This window comes from Periplaneta americana, chromosome 15 (genome assembly GCF_040183065.1).
Source record: "Periplaneta americana isolate PAMFEO1 chromosome 15, P.americana_PAMFEO1_priV1, whole genome shotgun sequence".
In the NCBI taxonomy this organism is placed as follows: Eukaryota; Metazoa; Arthropoda; class Insecta; order Blattodea; family Blattidae; genus Periplaneta; species Periplaneta americana.
The window spans coordinates 80,605,780-80,629,362 of NC_091131.1; the positions used below are offsets into that span (position 1 = coordinate 80,605,780).

General features: G+C 37.6%; 1 protein-coding gene across 1 annotated transcript in view; it reads right to left on the minus strand.

Moving 5' to 3' along the window:
* LOC138715164 (uncharacterized) overlaps positions 1–23,583 on the minus strand; it is a 257,230-nt gene that overhangs the window by 29,299 nt on the left and 204,348 nt on the right. The window contains exons 4-5 of the mRNA XM_069847725.1: positions 20,826–20,956; positions 15,648–15,757 (exon numbers count right to left, since the gene is read on the minus strand). Of these exons, the coding sequence (XP_069703826.1) occupies positions 15,648–15,757; positions 20,826–20,956 (241 nt within the window). The remainder of the gene's footprint in view (positions 1–15,647; positions 15,758–20,825; positions 20,957–23,583) is intronic.

A 23,583-nucleotide genomic window follows, 5' to 3' on the forward strand; every position in this document is an offset into this window, starting at 1 on the left:
TAGTATTTTCCTTAAATATCCACCTGGACGATTTTTCGGGTTTGAAATATAGAATTCGGCGGAAGAAAGACGTCTGCTAAGCGTAGTAAATGTAATTGTCACATTCCATACATGTTCATTCTTTCCAAGGTCGAACTGTACCTATTCTTACCAAGATGTTTATGATGATGATGATGATGATGGTGATGTGATAATGATGGCGAAGACGATGGAAAATGATATTGATTATCGTAACGGTATGAATAAATGAACTATTATTGTCTGTCTTAATAACAGCCTGAATGATTCATGTGATATTAGAGATGAGGTATCTCATTCATAAACGTACTAATTGGTGAGCAAAATATTACGTAAGACGTATTTGCTACTGTTCTGTGTAATTCCTTTTAACTGCTCACGCAATGTTAACCTTAAGAATGAATCCCCTAACGTGATTCACAATCGTGCCCACGCTTCCTTCACAGACGTATCGAGGAGGAAGTACACGAGCGGGGAGACATAAGAATCGTGATTATTGTACTGTACTCACGTCATGTTCGTTTAGAAACAAACAATACGGGTCGGGAATCCTAGGTGATTGAAATCATAATCTGTGTTAGGATGCGTAGAATTCAAGCAACATCGGGCATGGTCAATACTGGGATGGGTGACCACCTAGAATCATCAAATTAAGTCACAGTTTATTCAGACACTGCCATTCCCGATAACAATCTTCACTAAACCGAAGTTTCAGGTTATATCTCTTCGGTTGAAGGAATTTTTGGACAGTTTTTGCGGTACTCAATAGAAGGCCTATTGTATTTCTGTGGTGGTTCACAAGAGTGGTTGGCTGTCTTTCCGAGGATTGGACCAGGGATGGATCCATGCCCTTAGACTTGCATTGGCCCATTGTATGCCCCATTTGCGAATATTGTTCCAGTCAAACAGGTGGCTCAGGTAGGATTCTTGAATTCGATGCTGACAGGTGGGTCATCCTGCCTCAGTCCTGACAAAGCCAGATCCCATTCTAGGACGATAACCTGGTAAGGCCCAGAACTTCAAACCCTTAAATTCTATGTTAGCATCGGAAACACGTACTACCTAAATACTTCACCCCAGCTTATTTTTAACTACTGCAGATGATAGATGAAATGAGTATGAATTGCAGAGTGTTGGTGGAATGAAAGAGAGAAACGGAAACACTCCAAGAAAACCTCTTTGCAATATCTACTTTTTCCACCAGAAATTCTGCACCCAGTCGCAGATGCGACTCACAAAGGTGAATGTATCTGTTTAAAAGTGGTGGGAAAAGTTCGTGGAACCATGTATTATTATTATTATTATTATTATTATTATTATTATTGGCCAATGGCTGTTGTCCAGCACATAAATAAATAATTAAATAAATAAATAAATAAATAAATAAATAAATAAATAAATAAATAAATAAATGAATAAATATTTTATTATTATTATTATTATTATTATTATTATTATTATTATTATTATTATTATTATTCTGGTTTATAGGAGTTCCTGCAACCGTTATTGAGGACAAAGGGGCCATCTGGCATACCCATTTCTTGGCTATTTGATATATTTAATACAGTGGAAAAATATCTAATTTCCAGCATAACTGGATTTTTGTACTTTCTTATTCTGTAAAGATTATATTTCTTGGCCTTTCTTACTTCTGGTACACGACGTATTTTCTGTATTCTCAACTGGTGTATTGAGCATAAACAACAAGGAAGCGTAGAAATAGAGTTTTCTGCAGTCTCAAATTTGTGATGTTCAACACTGAGTTCTTGACTTCTTATGTCAAGAATACATAGAACTGCCATTATTTATAAAACTTTGAGCGCCTTGTCTTGTTTTGTTTAGTAGGCCTAAGACTTTCTTGATGTAGGTACCACATCCACTGAAAGTTGCATCTTACATCAATAGCTGTGTCGTCTACGTATTCACGAAATATTACATCTCTAATTTATTTTTATTAGATGTTTATAAGTTAAATTTCTTTATAGCTTTATTATATTCGTTTAAAGTTCTCTACATCTTGTCTTGTAGTTCGTCCAAGATGAACTGATATTCAGAAAATAAAATATTATTAAAATAATTGTTACTTATTTTAAATTCTTATTTTATTAGCTGTGAACAGGGAGTATATTTATTGGGATCTATATCCAATTTGTTCTGTAGGCTCTACTTAAAGTTTTTGTTATTAAGTTGTTGTTACTATTGTATTCTATGATTGTATGGACAATTTTCGCAATTTCGAGCTTGTAGGATGTCTTTATTTCAAATTGAAAGTTCAGTTTTTATTTTCATCCTCATCAATATCATCATCATCATTAGGACTACCATTATTATCGTTGATATTATTGTGTAAGTCTGATTACAGGATCACTTTTGTTGAAATATATTTTTTAATCGTGTGTACTGCACTTTCCTTATGATGCTGTCGTTTTCTGTATCGACTCTACTGAATATTTTCCTGGTAATAATTTGAAGAAATGTCTCAATACTTTTCTTATATAATTCCTATGTGTGGATGATTGCAGATATTACAAAACTTTTCATGTTGAAATTTTACTGAATAGGCTATCTATTCTTAATATTTATATTGTTTATATTTCAGTTTAGTATCGGTATTTACCCATTAATACAGCTCGCTAGGCGTCAACATAGACTTGTAGAATGGTATGTGGTAGGGAATCGTTAGAATTTCCATGCATACTCGTTTCATCTTTTGTGTTGACCTTATTAATACCTGTCGTTGAATAAATTTACATTGTCATATTATTTTCATATTATTTCATATTCATATTATTTCAGTGACGTTCACATGCATGTAAACATGTTATTTTATTGCTTATATCAACCTAGGAGACTCCATTACACGGGATAATTGTGTGTAAACGTGAGTGAAGATTAATAAAAGAGAAGTCTATCAATAACAATATAAAACAATGAAATAAAAGAAAGAGAAGGACGTTGAAGTACAGAGATTTGTAACAGTATCCCTCACGCATACATCGTCAATCGTTCGACTATGCTGAGTTTTGGCAAACTAGCTGCAATTACGGATAGTCCTCAAACCTAATAACAGATTAAAGAGTATTTCAATGGCTGTCTACGCCTATAACCTCTGCGTGTTTGAGTTTACTCTGCAAACGCTAGTATACGATATGGGATTCATTAGAACAGCGGTTCCCAAAGTGTGCTCCGCGGAGCCCTTAGGGCTCCGCGAATGATTCTCAGGGGCTCCGTTCGCGGAAATTATGAAGATGACAAAAATTGCTAATTCCATCTAGTCTCTAGCGGGGGAAACGGAAACTACTTCCATCAAGCGAAAAAAAAATTCTGAGAAAGTAGTTTGCGTTCTTCTTGCTACATGGAAGCATTAATATTAGATCTACTCGTCACTGGAACTATCTTGATCTTTCTTGCTTGCCAAGTACTCAATGATTCTCGAAATTTATTTTATTGTTTATATACTGGGCAGGCAGCGTTTGTTATTCGTGGTACGTGGAATCTTCAATCTATTGACTGTTACGTTACCTCAAAAAATATATATACTGTATACCTGCATGTTAATTGATAGCAGATGTGTTAGCTAAACTTTCTTGAACCTGAACTGTGACTTAAGACGAGCTCCCTAAGACCTAAGAGTCATTAGCCATCAACCAGTGCTCAGTCAAAGGAAGATAACAACAGCTATAACCTTACTTTGAAAGAAGATAGTGCGAATATGTTGAACATGATCCTGTCTCTGAGTCTACGATGCCTAGTGTAGAGGTATTGAAAGTAACAAACGAAAATATTGTGATTTGTATTTGGACATGGGATTCACTGAGTTTGCTGATGAACGTCCACAGTGTGTGATATGTAACAAAGTTTTTCCCAATAGTTCTATGTTCCCTGCCAAACTTAGACGGCATTTCTCAATTAAAAAATTCACAAATAAAACTGCAGACTACTTTGAAAGAAAAAGTGACGAACACCATGCAGTTCGGACAAAATTTCACCTCGTGTCAAAACAAACAACGAGAAAGCACTGAAAACATCGTACTTGGTTAGTCATGACCAGGCTCTTGCTGGTAAACCTCACCCTTGCTGAAACTCTTATGAAACCACTATTAGTGAAGATAGTGAAGTGCATGGTGAACGAGAAAACTGCAAACTTGATTTCCATTTTGCCCTTATCAAATAACACTATGCATAATGGAATCCAGAATATATGAAAAGACGTAAAAAAGAATATCATGATTTTCCGTATCAGTTAAACGAAATATTCGTTACAACTTGACAAATCCATAGCCTTTGCCGGATTAGCTATGTTAATGATGTTTGTGCGGTATGAATTTTCAGGTTCTTTCATGAAATATTTTGTTCTGCAGCCATTACCATCCTCTACAAGCGGTACTAAATTTTTTTCTTCTTCATTGAAAACTCGATACCGTGGGACAATTGCATTGACGTGTGCACAAATGGCGCAAAGGCCATGGTAGGTCCTGTTGCTGGTGCTGTTATAAGGATCAAGAAAGTTTTAAAAACTGAACAAGTAGTCACTGTGTACTACACCAACATGCCCTCGCAACGAAAAAATGCCAGCTTATTAAAGCAGGTACTAGACAACGCCGTCAAAATTATCTACTTTGTTAAGGCACGACCTTCGCAGTGTAGACTACTTAAAATCCTGTGTGAAGATATGGGTAGCATACACAAGTCATTGTTAGTAATATTACACACAGAGGTGCGATGGTTGTCGCGCGGTAAAGCGTTGTCTCGATTACAGGAACTTCGAACGGAAGTTTATTCACTTTTCAATTACCAGAACAGTTTGCTAGCAGATTATTTGAATGATCAGGAATGGTTGTACAAATTATGTTACTTGACAGACTTTTTCAAAAATGAAATCAGCACACACATAGAAAGTAAACGGAAGACTATATTCGATGCTGATGACGAAACTGTCGCACTGAAGAAAATGATAGCGTTCTACATAGAAAGCGTCGACAATAAGGATCTTACGTTTTTAATTGACTTCAAACTTTATAGAAGAAAATAACATAACAATGAATGTCTCATTCAAATCAATAATGAAAAAACGCCTTGACAATTTGCTTCAAAATATGAATTCATACTTTCCAAGGGACACTCAGGAATCGATTCTAAAGAAATATGAGTGGATTGTAGATTCATTTCCAGTAATGTCAAAACCAGCAGCCCTCATTGCTTCAGATATGAGGTCCTTATAGACATGGTTTCGAACAGCCACTGTCAGGCATAATTTAAAAGCAAACCATTTCCTAAATTTTGGGCTAAGTTAGGGGATCTTTTGATATTAAGTTCAAAAGCTAAATTTCTCTCACTGCCTTTTGGTACTGTGTACCTCAGTGAAACGACCTTTTCGAGGTACACGGCTACAAAAACAAAATATCGAACTTGTTTGGACACAGAAGACGATATACGTCTTCAACTGACTTCTATGACACCGGACATTGACAAACTCTGCGCAAGAAACAGGCACATTCTTCACATTAACTTCGGGTGTACATGTAACATTGTAACATTTTTTAAATATCTTAACTACTTGCTAATATCATTTTTAGATTTAAATAAATTATATTCAGTATTTTTTATTATTGTTTCCTTTATATGCATATATATATATATATATATATATACACATACATATTCATACTTCCGTTTATGTATCGTGTGAAATATGCTTCATAGAACATAGACAGATAAAACTAAAAAATAAACATTTCTTGGGGCTCCACGAGAAACTTTTGCTTCAAAAAGGGCTCCGTGGCTGAAAAAGTTTGGGAACCACTGCATTAGAATATCTCATTTCCGGGTTGCGTTCTCCCTTTGCGAATACCATAGAAAGGTGGAAATGTGTCCGCTGCTTTGGAGGGAATCGGTGTCTGTTGAATTTCTAGGTGTTAACGCCACCATTTGAGAGAAGACAATGCACCTGCTTGGTAAGAAACAAGACGTGTACTGAGTGTATATTGCGTTTGTTTCACATTGATTGAAATCGCGCCAGATCGCTCCAGAGGATGAAATGGACGGTGGGCGTTCTGTGACTGCTCAGAGCACGTCACCGAACGATCTTTGCGACTGACCGCTGCAGCATACTCCTACATGCTGGCCACCTGTTGTGCATGCCTGCTGCATATCTGCGTGCAACAATGACTTACAACCAGAAATATTCGTACATTGTGAAGAAAGAAAAAAAGAAAAGGATGGAGAGAAAGAAAATAAAAAAGAGAAACACGGAGAGAAAGAGATCTGGTGGAAGGACAGAAAGGAAAGTACAAAAATTGGAGAGAAGGTGAAAGGAAAGAAAAGGAAAGGAAATGAAAGAGGAGGAGAGGAGAGGATTTGGGATGGAAGGAGATCGAAGGAGGGGAGAAGATAAGTGAGGAGAAAAATAGAAAGAGAAAATGTAGGATGCCATTAAGGACGACAGACAATATGATGTAAAATAAATAAAGATGAGAACATGCCAATAACCATAAGAAACCGGAAATAGGTAATAAACTCATAAAATCCATTACGTAGCTTTTCTTTTGGTTTACAACCCCCAACCTGCGCTAGATGTTTCATGGGAGAGCGTTTATCGAAAAGTGAAATCATAATATGGTATATCTTTAAAACCTTACGTGATACGAAGAAAAGATAAGCATTTTCGAATTCAGCACAGACCAAACCATAAGAGACATACTGTTTTAAGCCGAGCCAAATTCTTGTTGTTCAGTGTTATTTTTAAGATAACAGTCGGATATTCGTAGGACTCCCAGGACGAGATGTCAAAACATATTTAATTTTGAAGAGATTAGAACCCACGACCATGGCCTCGAAGTAGCACCAAGGCTGCACATTAGCCAATACGTACATAAAGGCCGACCTTCATTGCTTATAATCTTACATAATTTTTGGATACAGAGCGTTGTCGTTGCTTGTGATGTATTACCAGCATTGTGTTCGAAATAAAACAGATCACACGTCTGCAAAGCAATTCATTTGTCTCAGCAAGCAGTATTTATCAACTAGAAAGAAAAACTTTCGTAGAAGCCGTATTTGGGGAGTTAGCACGTTAGTCACATTTTTCAAAGAAGTAAGGTCCAAGTGTTACCTCAGAGATAAGCACGAATTTTCTTGTCCTGGCTATTTGCCATACTTCTCGAAAAGCATTGAGCCACCGGCGTAGGTCAGGCGGCAGGCGCGTTTGCCTGCTTATCTGGAGCTTCGTACGGGAGTGGGTTCGATGCCCGCTTGGCTGATTACCTGTTTGGGTTTTTTCTGAGATTTTCCCAAACCGTAAAGCGAATATCAGGTAATCTACGGCAAATCCTCGGCCTCATCTCGCTAAATACTATCTCGCTATCACTAATTCCATCGACGCTAAATAACTTAGTACTTGATGCAGCGTCGTTAAATAATCAAATTAAAAAAAACAAGTAAGGTTCGATTCCTAAAGTAAATGCACATAATAGAGTCAGTAAGTTCGAAACATGGACAACATTATCATGTTACTGACTGTATCCGTATGTTCTGACGAATCGAAAATGTGAGTATTCCAGCATAAACATATAGCTCGGGAACAAAATGTACTTTACTAGCAGACTACTCCTGCAGGCTTAAATATAATGTAGTCTCTTAAAGAATCTATCCTGTTTAAAATTTACTTAATTTCACGCAGAAATACAGTTTCATGTACTCTTGTTTAGAGCTGATGTGCTGTTCGGAAGAGTAGGATAGAGTAAGACTATAACCTGGACACGTATTGAGGAGCAGTAGTAGTATTTTATTTAACGACGTTTTCAAATGCAGAGGTTATTCAGCGTCGAAATTCAACGCGAGCGAAAAATGACTGACAAATTTTCCCTGAAGAAGTCCTCTAAGAAGAAAAGGGTCCTTACGCGCAGAAATTTACGACAGGCACTTTCTGCCTTTACTTCTCTATCGGAGAAAGCCATGCTAAGTGTTTTATCGCCCTTTTAAATCCATCGCCTTCGGATGCTCGGATCCAGTTGCTAGCATAGTTAGCAATAGATTACTGAGGACGACTATTTAAACCTAGCCTACTTTGTGATAGTGGTATTTCGGTGACAGGATGTGAGGGTGATATTAGAGCTAACATTTACCAACAGCAAAAAATCTGGCATTTCGGCAAAACTCGAAACCTACGATCATGAACTCTAATTTGGCTTTTCTCGAACGCCATCTCGTCAATAGATCTCTGTCTTCTCCAACTAATACACATCATTTCTATCTTCGCTAACAAATCCGAGATTCACGCATTCGAACTTTGCCGAGGATGATTAATAATTCAGCTCCAGGCAGAATTCACTGGTCCTTTCTCACCCTTACCAAAATGTGTAGCAGCATAATTGGTTCATATGAGTACATGCAGGTTCGTCCTAACCTCCATGTGCCTCAAGATTACCGAACTAAAAATTACTGATCACTTAGCCGCCTTTAATGTTGTCCACAGTACACCGTGAGAGATGAATCTATGTTACATCAGAATGATATTGGTGATGATTAATAGGCAAAAGGCGTGCAGATGGGAATATTCTGAGAGAATCTTTCGCAAATCCAGTCTTTGAATATCACAAATTCCATTTGGACTCGCCAGAATTTTAAGGCAATCTGGTGCACTAGCTCCTTGTCTAACACTACTACGTTGATTATATGTAATTTTCTACTATATTTTATGTAATCTCTAAGGCAGGGTTGGGCACCGGGAGCGAATCCAAGCTCTAAACGGGGACGTTTAATAGGGTAAAGGTGCATAATTCCGTGATACCCCTAATCCCATGATAAAATTTCAATTGACTGCCATGGAGTTGTGGTCTCTGGCTTTTAAGTATTTGAAATACCTAACAGATGCCAGGAGATGTCTTCTTTTCAATTCTATTGACTACCCGACTTTTGAATAGAAGCAATCGACAGCAGAAGCTTTTATTCAATGGAAGGTAGTTGACCAGTAAGTTTTTCTTTCTCTTGTGACCGCTCCTGAAGAAACATTTTGTATTTGAGGTAAGAATTAATATAGGATTATAAAAATGATATATTACTGTAGATTATAGTCAGCTGAAACAATGTGTTTGATATTGTGAGACAATGACAATGCTACAGGAGCTTTCCCATTTTCGGATTTATTTTCATATTTCTCCTTCCTGGCTCACTTGACAGTGATACCAACGCTAAATTGTGAAAATTAATGTATATGAAAGAAAATAGTTCGTGGAAATAATATTAGAAATAAGGTACAGAAAACATCAATTATAATTATAATAAAATAATAGGGTATATATTTAACTTAATTACTGCTGTTGTTACCTATATAAATAATGAGAAATAATTGTGTTATAATTAAATTTATTCAAATTTAATTTTGTATTGAATTTAACTTTCAGTTTATTTTGTTTATAATATATTAATATGTAATATGTATTCCTGTAGTTACACAAGTATTTTCTATGAAATTTGTCATTTAGGCCCTTTTTCTATGTTGCAATTTCTTGCTTAGTCCGTATTAAAACAATATACTATGACTTTAAAGAGTTTTCCAAATACACGTTTGTTTTCTGAGCACTTAATGCGGATTATTTTAGTATCACGGAATTAGGATATCACTAACGGAATTAGGAAACCAGTATCACAGAATTTGGATCCCTGTCACGGATTTAGAAGCCACTGTATAACAATGAAGAATCATATGTTATATTATATCAAACTTGTGAAACTGTTGACACTGAATGTTGTAAAAACTGTAGCTGAAAGTCCAAATAAAGTCATTTAGGTGTTATTTGAAAATTTTTAGTACAATTTTGGCATAAATATAGACTTTATTAAACATGTCACGGAATTAGGCAACCTTACCCTATTCATCCGTCACTGAATCAACGCTGCGCGGTGTTCGGCGGGGAAGAAAAGGGTTGAAGAGAAGTCATATGGCTCCCCGTGAGAGAGTAGAATTCGCTCTTGGTGCCCAACCCTGCTCTAAGAGAAGGAATTATGGCCTTAACTCTGCCAGGCAAAATAAAACTACTACTACTACTACTACTACTACTACTACTACTACTACTACTACTACTACTACTACTACTACTACTACTACTACTACTACTACTACTACTACTACTACTACGTTCGCTGTAGTCCAAGTGCTATGCACTATCGGTGACTTGAATGTGCGTTCCTGGCGGTTGTTGAAAAAAGTGAAATCGGACAGTTTTGTGAATGGGAGTTCTGAATGCTGCATCTGTGGCTCAAGCGCTTAGGACTGATCTTCCATCTAAGCGGCATAGATTCGATCCCCGACCAGGTCATAACGAAATTTGTGGAAGACAAAGCAGACGTTGGAGAAAGTTTTTCTCGTGGTAATCCCGTTTTTCTTTTTAATTCTTCCATCTTCACCTTATCTTCGTTTCATTTATCATCTAAAGTAGGCTAGGTAGTACGGATTTTCGTTGCTGATATAGGAAGGTCTTGTTTCCGGGACCTGAGTCTTATCAGGTACACGTCTGGGGCTAGAACCTGATTCTGTCAGTGCTGAAGCAGTGCGAGGAATTTTTCTAATTGCCAAAGCTTCCGGAATGACTCTGGAATCCACTCAGCCTCATTCTACTACCGAGTTCATGGAAGTATGAAGCACTACCTCCATACTTTCATGCTTCTTCATGGTATTTCAAAGCGGATACATTTTTTTATGAATATTCTTCGATGTTTATTAACTTTTCTTCCTTGTTCATGAGTAAAATTTATTCAACATTTATGAATGAAAGTTTTCGTTAACTTTAGCGATGATCATTAATTTTTTCAATTGCGCATGTGTGGTAAAAATGTAATCTGTTTTATATCGACAATCATCAATAGATTACTGTTACCATTAGCTATTTATTTTTGCCGTGTCATTTTCAGAAAGTTCAGCCCACAAAAACAAGAAATCTATCGCTTTTGCATACCTGTTTATCATTATGCACTGGAGAAATCAGAAAATGTTTCAATTACTGGAGTAACACCAAGACTATCTTGTTTTAAGATAAAAAGCAAAAGCAAAAGAGGAGACACACTAGAAAAAAATCCACATTCAACTTTTACAAGAATTTAAATGTTAGACGAAGAGTAGTGAAACAGAGACTTCTAAGAGAAGTTTTGAATCGCCAGATAGCCTACGTGATGACTCAAAGTTGCAGCTAGTTAATCTCTAACTGAAATAGCTTTACAATTAGTTTATAACAGATGATTCAAATGGTTATATACATATCTTAGGAGGTGAGAAGACTTGTATTTTAAAATAAATGTAAATACAAATTGTTCCTATCAGGTATAGCTTCCGAACTATGATTTTTTTTATCGTTGTTTACAAAATTATAACTTCAGTTGTATTACCTCAGCTGTAGAAAAACAAGATCTACTTAATGAAATCAAGTAATCATAGTAAAAAAAGGAATATCCTTCGATCACTTTGTTAATTTTGTAAATAAGCTTTAGTGTACCCAAATTACGAGTAGTAGCCAAGCCCTCGTTTCGTTACACCACGGACTGCAAAATAGGTGCAAAAATGCAGAAAGAGAATATTTACATTTCTTGTTGCAAATCATCAATCCTCTCACCTGCCAGAATATTTAAATTTTGAATCACTGTGTATATACATTTATTAATTTAAAGTTTATATGTATTTATTAAAATTCAATGAAATTCGTAGAAGTTTACGAAAGTCTGTTAGCTCAATCTAAAGTTTTCCCCCCAAATTTAATTTTGTTCATGTTTGCAGAATCTTTCTGTGTCACACTTTTCGGTTTTCTTTGCAGTTATCTATCGTGTTGCAGAGAAGAATATATTACATTTTTAATACTATTTCCTTCTTTCTTAGATCCATCTTATAAATTTGTTTTACAGTTGATTTTCATGGGGACAGTGATTTAAAGAAGTACCCGTAAACAGTGTTAATAAATATTGTAACGAATTTTAATGTTAATTATTGATCAATTGCGTTTATGAACTTCAGTATGGACGCGTCTTTATTCGTTCCAATTTTTATATCCATTTAAAATTGAAGCTAATATTAGAAAGTATTGCAACATATGCGAACAGCTACATCACGTGAATTTGTGAAAAATTATTTATATGCATCTACTTGCAGTATAGAATTTATCAGTAAAGTAAGCATCTTAGTTTTCTGGAACAAGTAGAATGTTTATTTTGATGTACCGAAGTACATATGATATTTCCAGATATTCTGCGTCATCACATGATGAAAGAGTGATGGAACGGAGAAAAATTCTCTCCGGCGCCGGGATTTGAACCCGGGTTTTCAGCTCTACGTGCTGATGCTTTACCCACTAAGCCACGCCGGGTACAATCCCGACGCCGTTTAGAATCGTCTCAGATTAAGCTCCATCTCTTGGGTTCCCTCTGGTGGCCGCCCTCTGCACTACGTCATAGATGTCTATGAACGCAGGACCGAAGTCCATACATGTGTTGAGGTGCACTCAAATGAGTGACTGATTGGCCGGGATCCGACGGTATGGGCGCCGTCTTAAATCACAAAGTGATTTATTACGCATATCATATTTATTTTGATGTACCGAAGTACATATGATATTTCCATGCAGATATTCTGCGTCATCACATGATGAAAGAGTGATGGAACGGAGAAAAATTCTCTCCATCACTCTTTCTTCAAGTAGAATGTGTTTTGTCCACAATATGTGAAACGAAATTGTATACCCAGAATTGAGTGCACAATAAACTACATCATTTAAGTGGGTGACAGTTGGAAATAAATAGGCTATAAGAAGGAATATTAAAAATCGAATTCCTGCAAAATGCCTTAAACATGTGGAGTGAGAAGTTATGTGTCATCTTCATAACATCGAATTCTTTTAATAATTTGTCCATCCCTGCTTGTGAGACGTTAACGTGCCAAAAATGGTGCCGGAATGCTGTTAGCCTGTACATAATAAACAAGTAAATTAAAAGGAGCACATACTACAGTTATTGCAAACCATTAGGATGCATACAATTCTGGTTTGAAGCACCGCTGCAGTATCTTAACTAGTTTCTCCTTAATGCGGCAGTTAGGTCCTTTTGGCAATGAGAAACCTGTTTTCTATGATGCTGGTCTTGAAATAGAAGGTCGCCAATCGATCTCGGAACCAAGGTCAAATTTTCTCATTGCTAAAGGTCAAGGTTTAATTAGGATGGAATTTGTTATGGCTGTAATCTTGTCATCGAGATGTTTGCATAACGACATAATGTACCTACCTATTCATTATACGCATATTTTCACGTGTTATCCTATACACAGAGCTATCGCAGATTGATTTATACCTAATTTACTATAAATTTATGTTTTCACACTATTAGTAGCGTTTAATTTCGGCTTCAGTTTTTATTTAAGTTGTTCAACTACGATAAAAAGCCCTCAAGCACGATTTTCTATTAACTAAACAGTATAGTGAAAAAAAAAAAAAAAAACATAAATGGCGCAGGATCGGCCACACATCACGCGAGGCAGAAGAGGTTTAATTAAGAAGAGAAGGATTGGAATGCAGGCGAAGAGGTACAACATGAACTGTTGTTTAGTCAACTGTCCGAAGACAGGTCTGAACCTCAAGTGATACCAAGAAGGGACGACTTATGAGGCAACTAGGCCAGGAGATAATGGGGTAGGGTGGCCAGTTCCTTCCCTCCTTCATTGCATACATAGCGGGATACATATTACACTAGCCAGACTTCAGATGCATACAAACAATACAATCATTCTTCCTCTGGCACATATCGTCAAGTGAGATGTACTGCCTGATAATAGATGTAGGCTTACATAAATATAAATATAATGAAATGGATGGGTTATTGATTTGTTGAATGGAGAATGGATGAATTGATAAATAAGAGAATGGATGGATGAATGATTGATGAATTGATGGGTAAATGATTGGGTTGATGGGTGGATGAATGGAACGATGTGTGAATGGATGGGTGGATCAATGGGTGGAGAAATGGATGAACGAATCGATGACTAGAAAGATCAATGAGTGAGTGAATGGATGAATTGATCGATAGATCGATGTATTGGTGAGTGGATAGATATAATGGGTGGATGGATGGATGGATGGATGTGTGTGGACGTGTAGATGGTTGGATTGGATATATGAAACGATGGGTAGTGAGTATATCGATAGTTTTCCTTGGGCGCTAAGACAAATAATGTTGAGATGAGACCTAAAAGAAACTGGCCACGGACCTACTCTCTTCCCTTAAAATTTTATTTCCCTTTACTTTCGTTAGAATTTTTCTAAATTTACGTTGTTCGCTTGCTCTTCGAACTCTAAATTGGGGTCTTGCCTTCGTCGTCAATCTCGCCTGCCGAGCGGCCAGGCTCTTGCAGTTGCTCACTTAAGAAACTTTAGTTAATTGTTATCTTCAAGTTAACAAGCATAAATAGGGGCCTAATTGAACTGTTGATTAATCAGGGCTAATGGCTTCAAAGCCGGGTACCTAAAAATCGAGTGCACTAGTTTTTCAAAATCAACGTGGGGGCATAGATAAATAACCTTGCAAGCCAATAAAAACTCACTCCTTATGGTTCCACCCCTGTCTGATTCTGATCCTGATTGTATGGATCCTGTCTCAGCCCTGACAAAGCCAGATCCCATACCCCGACGAGGACCTAATAAGCCCTCAGGAACAGGAGCCCTAAACTCTTCCTATTGTAGTATGGGAAATCCATACTGTCCCCGAGACATAATCCCAGCCTACTTTTAGCTATTGCAAATGATAGCTGAAATGAAGGGAAGTTGGAAAGTGTTGATGTAATGGTAGACGGAAGCGGGAGTACTCTGAGAACAGTCCTCTGCAACGCCTGGCTTGTCCACCACGACTTGGCCGGGGATCGAACCCGGGTCGCCTGGATGGAAAACCAATGCTATAGCGCTTGAGCGACAGACGCGGCTAACGTATTCTTAAACTTTATTCCAAATATCTCAATACTCTTACCGGTTTCGTGATGTCAGAAGTCATTACATAAACGAAGTAGGCAATTTGTGGTCCGCGAACTACATTGTAGGATCTGGCTCAACATAAGGAAACAATATGTGTTTTAATAAGCACACCAACAAATGAAGCTACGTACGTGGTCTAGTAGTTAGTGAGAGGAACTAGTACTCCGAGACTGCTTATACGGTGGTTAGAATCCCACTTAGGATAGTTATACGGTTGCGTTTTTTCCGCTGTTGTCTCAATCTGTAAAACGAATGCCAGGTAATCTCATGGCAAATCCTCGGAATTGATAGAGGATCATTAAACAACAATGACCAATTCCACCTACACTAGATAATCGCAGAGTTGATACAGAATCATTAGCTAATTAACTGACTTAAAAAATTCAACTACAGAGACTGTTTAAAAATGATGGCTTAGTGAAAATGGGAGTAAGGACCGTAGAATATAAAAGAGCGTAGTGACAGCGCCAACTTTCGACTACAAGTAGGCTATCATAGAATGCGCAAAGGAAAGAAGTTCAAGCCCCTTTCGTAATAAATGATCTGCAACCGGGACTACAGCTGAACCAGAGAATGTAATTTTTTTAACTGCACGAATTTGGCATATTTGAAAAGATACAATTAGCTTACCTTTCGAAGCAAGTCTGCGTTGCTTCATATCTTGGATTATTATTTGGACAGAGGAACATTTCAAAGCGCCCCCAGTGGTTCGCTGTCAACTCCACTTCCACGTCTATCTCCTGCAACAGAAGAATATCCGAATGTTATAGTTATAAACCATAATTTGTGACGATATGAGATAATCTATATTGATGCTATAAAAAGTGCAATGTTACAAATATAAATAACAGTAAAGGCTGGTCCACAATAAAACGGGTACGGAAACGACAACGACAACGAGAACGAGAACGGAAATAATGTTAAAATAAATGTATTTAAGTGTGAGCTTGGACCTAAATAGTATATATCTATTAAGTTGGCCTTGCAGGTGAAAAAACTTATGACGATTTCTTCATTGAAGATTAAATTAAATCCCTGTGTTTAATACCTCAATATGTGAACATTATAAAAAATCATGACAGCATATTTTTTGTAATAGCGCACCATTAGTCTAGAGTACGCTAGAACGTTTGCTTTCTATGGTAACTCGGTTGAAATCCCGGCGGGTCCAACTGGAGTTTGTGGAGAACAAAGACAGTGCTTGATGGTAGGTTTTTGTGGGTACTCCCGTTTCCTCCATCGGCATTCCAACATTGCTCCATTAATCATCATCATGTGGTTCTATGTAGATCGCCTCCCAAGGTGCACTAAGGACAACGCTACGGCGGCAAATAGATCTACAGTTAGGGTGCGTCACTCCTAGAAGGGAACGCTTAAATGAATGACGCAGTCAAGCCTCCGACAATGAAAAAATATATTTATATTAATATATTTATATGACGTAAGAAAAGCATAGGTTTACAGTATTTCAGATAGAGCCACAAGGATACTAGGCTTATCACTGAGGGACAGAATTCCAAACGAAGTGCTACAAAAGATGTCAGCAATTAAAGATCCAGCACTGCAAGCCACCAACACCAAATGGAAGTGGGGAGGCCATGTTGCACGACTTAGAGACGGAAGATGGACGCAGAAAGTCACACTATGGGATCCCCGCATTGGCAAGAGATCACCCGGAAGACCAAGACGAAGATGGGCCGACCTCTTCAGTGAACGAGTAGGAAGCCATTGGTCAAGCAGAGCAAGACATAGGGAAGACTGGAAAAACATAAGAAGACAAGTGAACAGCGACTAAAACCAGTGCGACAGAAACAAGCGAACAATACCAAACTGTGCAGAATGTGAACCAAGTGAACAATTCCACTCTTACGCGGAGTAGCTCACCGCGTGAGACAAATAGAGCTCTCCCTATATAGGAGGAGGCATTTGTCCTTAACGGGACATTTTTAGGCTAATCATTTCATTTCATCATTTCATTTCATAGAGCTTGCGTTTCTATTCAGATATTCAAAGTTTATAATTTTGTATGTAGCTTAGTATAAAACATAATTACTGTATATTAACATAATAAAAAAGCCTACATTATGATAGGCCTATCTTACGCTTGTACTACAGGGTGGTCCGTTTGGGTATGGATAAAATAAAAACACCGTGAAACATATACTACTGAACTTTATTTGTTGAAACTTTGTGCATACAACACTGAAAGATGGTAGATTCCTCAGAGCTCAACATGACTCCCATTGCGCACCCTACACAACTCATAAACTCATAACGGTGATGCAATTCAGCCCATGTCCGTTGTAACATGTTTTTTTTTAACACAGAACCTGTTTCTACAAGTGTTCGATACCACAACATTATGTAATCGTATTTAGGTATATATCTTGATTTGTAGCAGCCATTTTAATTATCTACGATTTTCATTTGTCCTTTCAGATTATGCATTGTTGATTGTCATATGTGAAAACTCCCACCTTTTAATCATAATATAACCAGCAAGAAATTTTTCCTACTAACATAATAGATTTATAATAATAAATTAATATTATCCATACTCAAACGAATCAGACTGTATATTGTGTAGTATTCTAAATTCTGTATCATGAGACAAACAGAGGTGTAAATATCGTAGAATGTAATGAACGCATTATTTTAAAAATGAAGCTATATTCTTCTTCTTCTTCTTCTTCTTCTTCTTCTTCTTATTATTATTATTATTATTATTATTATTATTTTAGCCGTTTATTTAACAACGATGCATAAAATGCTAGGTAATGTAGCGTCGGTGGAATTACTAATAGTGAGATAGTATTTGGCGAGATGAGGCCGAGGATTCGTTATGAATTACTGGCATTTGCCTTACGATTGGGGAAAACCTCGGAAAAAAACTCAACCAGGTAATCAACCCAATTGGAAATCGGACCCACATCCGAGCGTAGCCCCTGATCAGCAGACAAATGCGCTACTGCCTGAGCCACGCAGGTGGTTATTATTTAATTATATATGTGTGTCAATATTAGAGTATCAATGGTATATATGGTGCAATAGTGTAAATGTGCATATAAACGGAATGTTAAGAAAATGCCGTTCAAACAGAGTGTTGACAGAGGAGAGTAAGATACGTTATAGTACGTGTACGTATGCACTGTGTATTGTACTGTACCTCGATTCGTTGTACTTTAAAGGGTTGAGAACACTCCAGAAAATACGTTGGTAGATTTATGCTATTCTTCGCTTCAATTTTTAATATTATTTTATCGAATCACTCTTGGTTAGAGATTTAATTTACGTCAGAAAGAGCAAGTTTACTTTTTTATGTAACTTAAACTTAACAGCTTGGAGCTACCAAGTTTAAATTGAAGGGTCCAGAACCGTAGTGGGTCAAGCGCCATTTACTAAAACCGTATAAAACAAGGGTTAAAATGAAGTTATTACCATAATTCAATGGAAACAAATAGCAAGTAATATAAAGTAGGCTATACACATTAAAATTAAATGATATATCAATCTTAATTAAAATATGGTATTCACTTAACTTTAACCCTTGCTTTCTCCATTTTTAAAAAATGGCGCTTGGCCCACTATGGCTCTGAATCCTTCAATTTTACATCATTAACTTGTGTATACGTGAACATTGTAAATAGTCGTATTTAATAGAATGGTTTCTAGCTTCCATATCAACGTTATAATGATATTTATCCAACATACGAATTTTGTGAAAAAGTAAGCAGACGCAAAAATTAAAACTAAGAGTTATTTAATAAGCTTGGGGGAAAAATCATTATGTTGCAATGTTTTCACATTTACGGATGCAATCATACTAAATATTTTAGTGTACGGTATTTTATAGTTTTTTTCTATGGAAAGTTTTTTCACTAGCCTTTAGAAGACACCTGTAGTGTGTTAATCTTCCCAAAAACTTGTATAGGCTAAGAATTGAGCAAGGTTGTGAAATCCTTTAAAAGCGGAACTATTAAAAAGATAACAATGATAGGTTCTGTCACTTAGTAATAAGAAACGATATAAACTTCAAGACCCTGAAAGCAATAAAAATTTAGCAGAAATTTTATGGTACAGTAAGCAAGTATATAAATAATAGCAATACGCACTCATAATTGTACATTTATGGGTGAGTGCGGCGTACTTGAAAGCCAATCTTCAGATCTGTTTGCTCACAAAGTGACGACAATGAGTAGAAGTCATCAACAGGCCAGAACTGGTTTCATTTCCTCTCGACATATTCGCTGCAATTATTATTACTGCGGTTATTTACAGCGCATTATTCTGTAACAATAGTTTAATTAGAGAGCTGCTGTCCTCGGATTACACTGTGGCATTCTACGATCTCAGTTGGTGGTTGATTGCTTACTTTACTGCCGTTGTCAATGACGTAAGGTTCACAGGTCCAAATCCAGTCGAAGATGATAGAGTATAAAAGCTGTATAAACGCATAGATGTAGCGATACCCGAAAGGCTAGAATTTCAGTTTTCACCGCAAGAGACACAATTACAAATCCCGTTCAGTGAAAGGTGAAATTTGTGGTGGAGGAATACGATGTTCAAAGAGATGAGTTTTTTTCTTCCCACTGTGAGTTAGATGTAAGATTATACAACCTTTAATCCAGTCGTGAAAAATATCACAGCTATAGGAATATCCAAGTTTTCGAAGCTATGAATCGCCATCAACAGGAAAGAAAAAACTTATATTAGGAGTGTATTACAAAACACTATTTTCCAGAAATAAACCTATCCAGTTCTGAACTATATATCCAACTTTTCGGAGATACAAGATATTTCCATCATTAGGAAAAACAAGAAAGAGGAACATAATTGACGGATTCGTTACCAAGAATCATTCTCTAGAACTGAGCCAAATCCAGCTCTTGTCACAGATGTAGAAGCACTCAAACAGTCAGAGCTGTGAATACTCTCCATCAGTGCTGTCAAACAGGAATTTACAGATTTAGGGTAAGTGCAAGACGGAGCCTGGTTGGTAGTTGGTAGCCTTGCTGGTTACCTAGTCGGAAGGAAGGCCCGAACGTTAAGCAATGGAGACGTGCAAGACGAGGCCTGGTCGGTTGACTGCTACATGGCCTGTTAGCCCGTTGGTAGCTGGGAGAATGAATCACCTCATTTTTCCAGCTACCAGCGACCTATGGTCCGTCCCAGGAATCTGTAGAGTAAAAAACGAAACAAAACCTCTGCGCAAGTGGTATGTGGGAGGGCTAGGGCCAATGATCGCTCTGGGGGAGGTGTTGGTTGGACGAAGCTAGCAATCACTTGCAGGAAAGGGATCATTTCTATCTGAACTCTACTCTACCTTATACCACGAGCATCTTATTCCTTTGTGGCCTCGAACTCATGTTGTCCTCAATACACTCCGGCACAGATAAACTCCGCCCCCATATGAGTGAATTTACTCTACAGGCTCTTAGGCAAGGGAACATTATCTGTGAAATAGAGTGATGGTGGACTGAAAATTGTAGTTAGGAAAATGGGAGTAACCGGGAAAAATCCTTACCCTCCGATCTTGTTCACTAAAACTATCAATTCACTTGAAGACGGGGATTGAACTCGATTCCTCGGCATAAGCATACTATCAAACGTTGCGCTATCAGAGAGGCATCCAAGTCTGGGACCGAACATTGGCCTACCAGAAGAGCATCCAAGTACTTTGTCCAATGACATGGCTCTTATAACAAAACTTAGGGAGTTGGTGAGGATATGTTCATGATTTTGTAGCAATGATGGATATTAACAAGAAATTACGATAATTATTATATCATTGAAATATTATATGCTTACCTGACCGGAAGTGTAATGGCGGCTGATGATTCCCTTGGCGAATTGGCCACCGGCCTCATGAGGTCGCGGCTCATTTAGGTGCCAGGGGTCCCCACACACCCCACAGCGGCCCTGATTCTGCTCCCACTGCACTGCGGACACACCAAAAACAGCTTAGCCACCGAAACGTCCCTCAAATGTTACATAATACTGCACAGAAGTACCTCAAAAGGAAACTTTTCAAAATCATCAGATAGAAACTTTTCTTAAAATGTCTTAGATATGTAGGTAGATTCTCTAAGGAAAGTTTAATCCAAAAAGTAGCTATTAATACCAACCGTATGGGAAGAAAGAAAATTTATAAAAATTACACAAAACCTGCATTTGAGTAGTCTGTTTCCCAGGCATTTTGAACACAAGTAATTCAAATGACTCTCCATGATGCTTCACTTTTTATTAATTAGATTTATGGATAAAATTTACGATTAAACATCCTCTCTTCGACATGGTTTATTATACTGAACTGTTATTGCTCGGTAGCAAAACACACAGTTCATACTACACAGGGTGATTCTCGAGGTTTTACCGTCCTTTACGGAGCTTATTGCTGAAAACATTTTGAGCAAAAAATGTCATATAAACATAGTTTCTATTCTCAATATTTTCAGAGTTACTCTAATTTAAAGTTGTTTGTGAAATATGTTTTTTCTTTAGTTTGAAGGTAAAAGAATAATACAAATAGAGAATGAAGCATTCAGAAGTATCATTTCTTTAATTGCAAGTGTTATGAAGCTAAAAATGTGCTGTGAACTCCTTAGTTGCTTCGTACAGATATCTTTTTCTATTTTTAACTAGAAAATTACATTATTCTTACGCACTTATCACAACAATTATTACAAATCACACCATTTCCACCGGCTTAATTATTTGCAGTTCATTTTTGCATCCTAATTTACAATCTTGAAGAGTTTACAACACGTTTCGAAAAATGTCGCCGTCCGCTTGAGTACACTTGGCCGCACGCTTGTGAACGGCACTCGTCACACTACGTAACTGCATACGGCTATCTTTGATTTCCGTAGCGCTCGCGCTGGCTGCTGACTGCACGCTGACCAAGATCACGCGTTCACAGCAATGCGTTCCAATAACGAAACTTAACTCTGTAAATACTGAGAGTAGGACCCATGTTTATATGACAATTTTTGCTTAGAATGTCTTCGGAAATAAGCTCCGTAAAGGACGGTATATCCTCGTGAATCATCCTGTATATTGATATAACGATACAGTTAAATTTTTACTAATACATTCTATCATAACTTAATATACTTATACGATATGAAACGTCTGTTGTCATTGTTAGAGGCGAATAGAAAAGTTACTGCAGTAGTGTACTATTAGAACACAACATTTTACGCTATATTTCAAATATATTTTTTTTGTTATGTTCTGGAAGGTCTTTTAGTGGTTTATTTTACTACGCTTTATCAATTGCTATGGTTATCTAGCGTCTGAGTGAAACGAAGATGATAAAGACCAGCGTCCTAGGTGACGCAGTCGGTAGAGTGCTGACCTTCTGTGTCCGAGATTGGGGGTTCGATCCCGGCCCAGGTCGATGACATTTAAGTGTGCTTAAATGCGACAGGCTTATGTCAGTAGATTTACTGGCATGTAGAAGAACCTTTGCGGGTCAAAATTTCCGGCACAACGGCGACGGTGATATAACCTCGGCAGTTGTGAGCGTCGTTAAATAAAAAAATTTACGATAACGAAATGACTCCAGATCCAGTGCGGAAAGTTACCCAGCATTTGCTCTTAATGGATTGATGGAAAACCCGGATGAAACCTCAACCAGGTAACTTGTCCCTACTAGGATTTGAACCCGAGCACGCCCGTTTCATGGTGAGGCATGCCAACCCTTAACTCAACAGCGGTGGACTCTGGAAGGTCCATCTGTTCGAGTCAAACTCCACCAAATTATTACAAGGAGTGTCTTGATCGAGGAAATTAATCTGACTGTTGAATACGGCGCAAGTGTCGAAAAGCGTATTTAGTACTAACTTATTAAAGATTACATAGTGAAAGACCCTCCCTTGCAGTGGCTGAGTGGTCAGATCTTCGGTCTGTCACGCAGACGGTCCGGGTTCGAGTTCCGGTCTGAAAAATCCACAGCTACACTTGCGACGGACGAGGTCGCAGTTAGGGTTTTCTCCGGGTTCTCCCTTTTCCCCACATTAGGCATCATCATCATTCCATTACCATTTCATAGCATTCTCTCAACGCCGGCGCCGACTGGCGACGCGCGAGAGAGGGACGAGTGGGGTTGGCTACTCGAAACCTGGGTGCGCAGGGAACCTTAATGTAGTCAGCCGATGTGGGTTGAGGGTTATCGCAATAGTTTTTTTTTAAGTCGTAGTGCTGGGTCGTAGTGCAACCCTCCCGAAATTCAGTTCAATTCTATTCAATACTTAATTGAACATTTGACGGCCCACCGGCATGTATAGCTCATAGGTGACAAGCTGTACTCGGGCTCCGAGGTTTGAATTCCTCTTTAGCTGATTAACAGATATGGTTCTTTTTCTGAGTTTTCTCCAATTGTTAGGCGAATATCAGGTAACGTAATTTATTTTCGACTCCTCGAACTCATCTCGCTATCATCAATTTCACCGACGCTAGATAACCTCATAGTCATTAAATACGAGTAACTGATTAAAACATTTGATGGCGAATACAATACTTTCTTCTGCTCACACACTGGAAGATTATTTTGGTAAGCATTCAA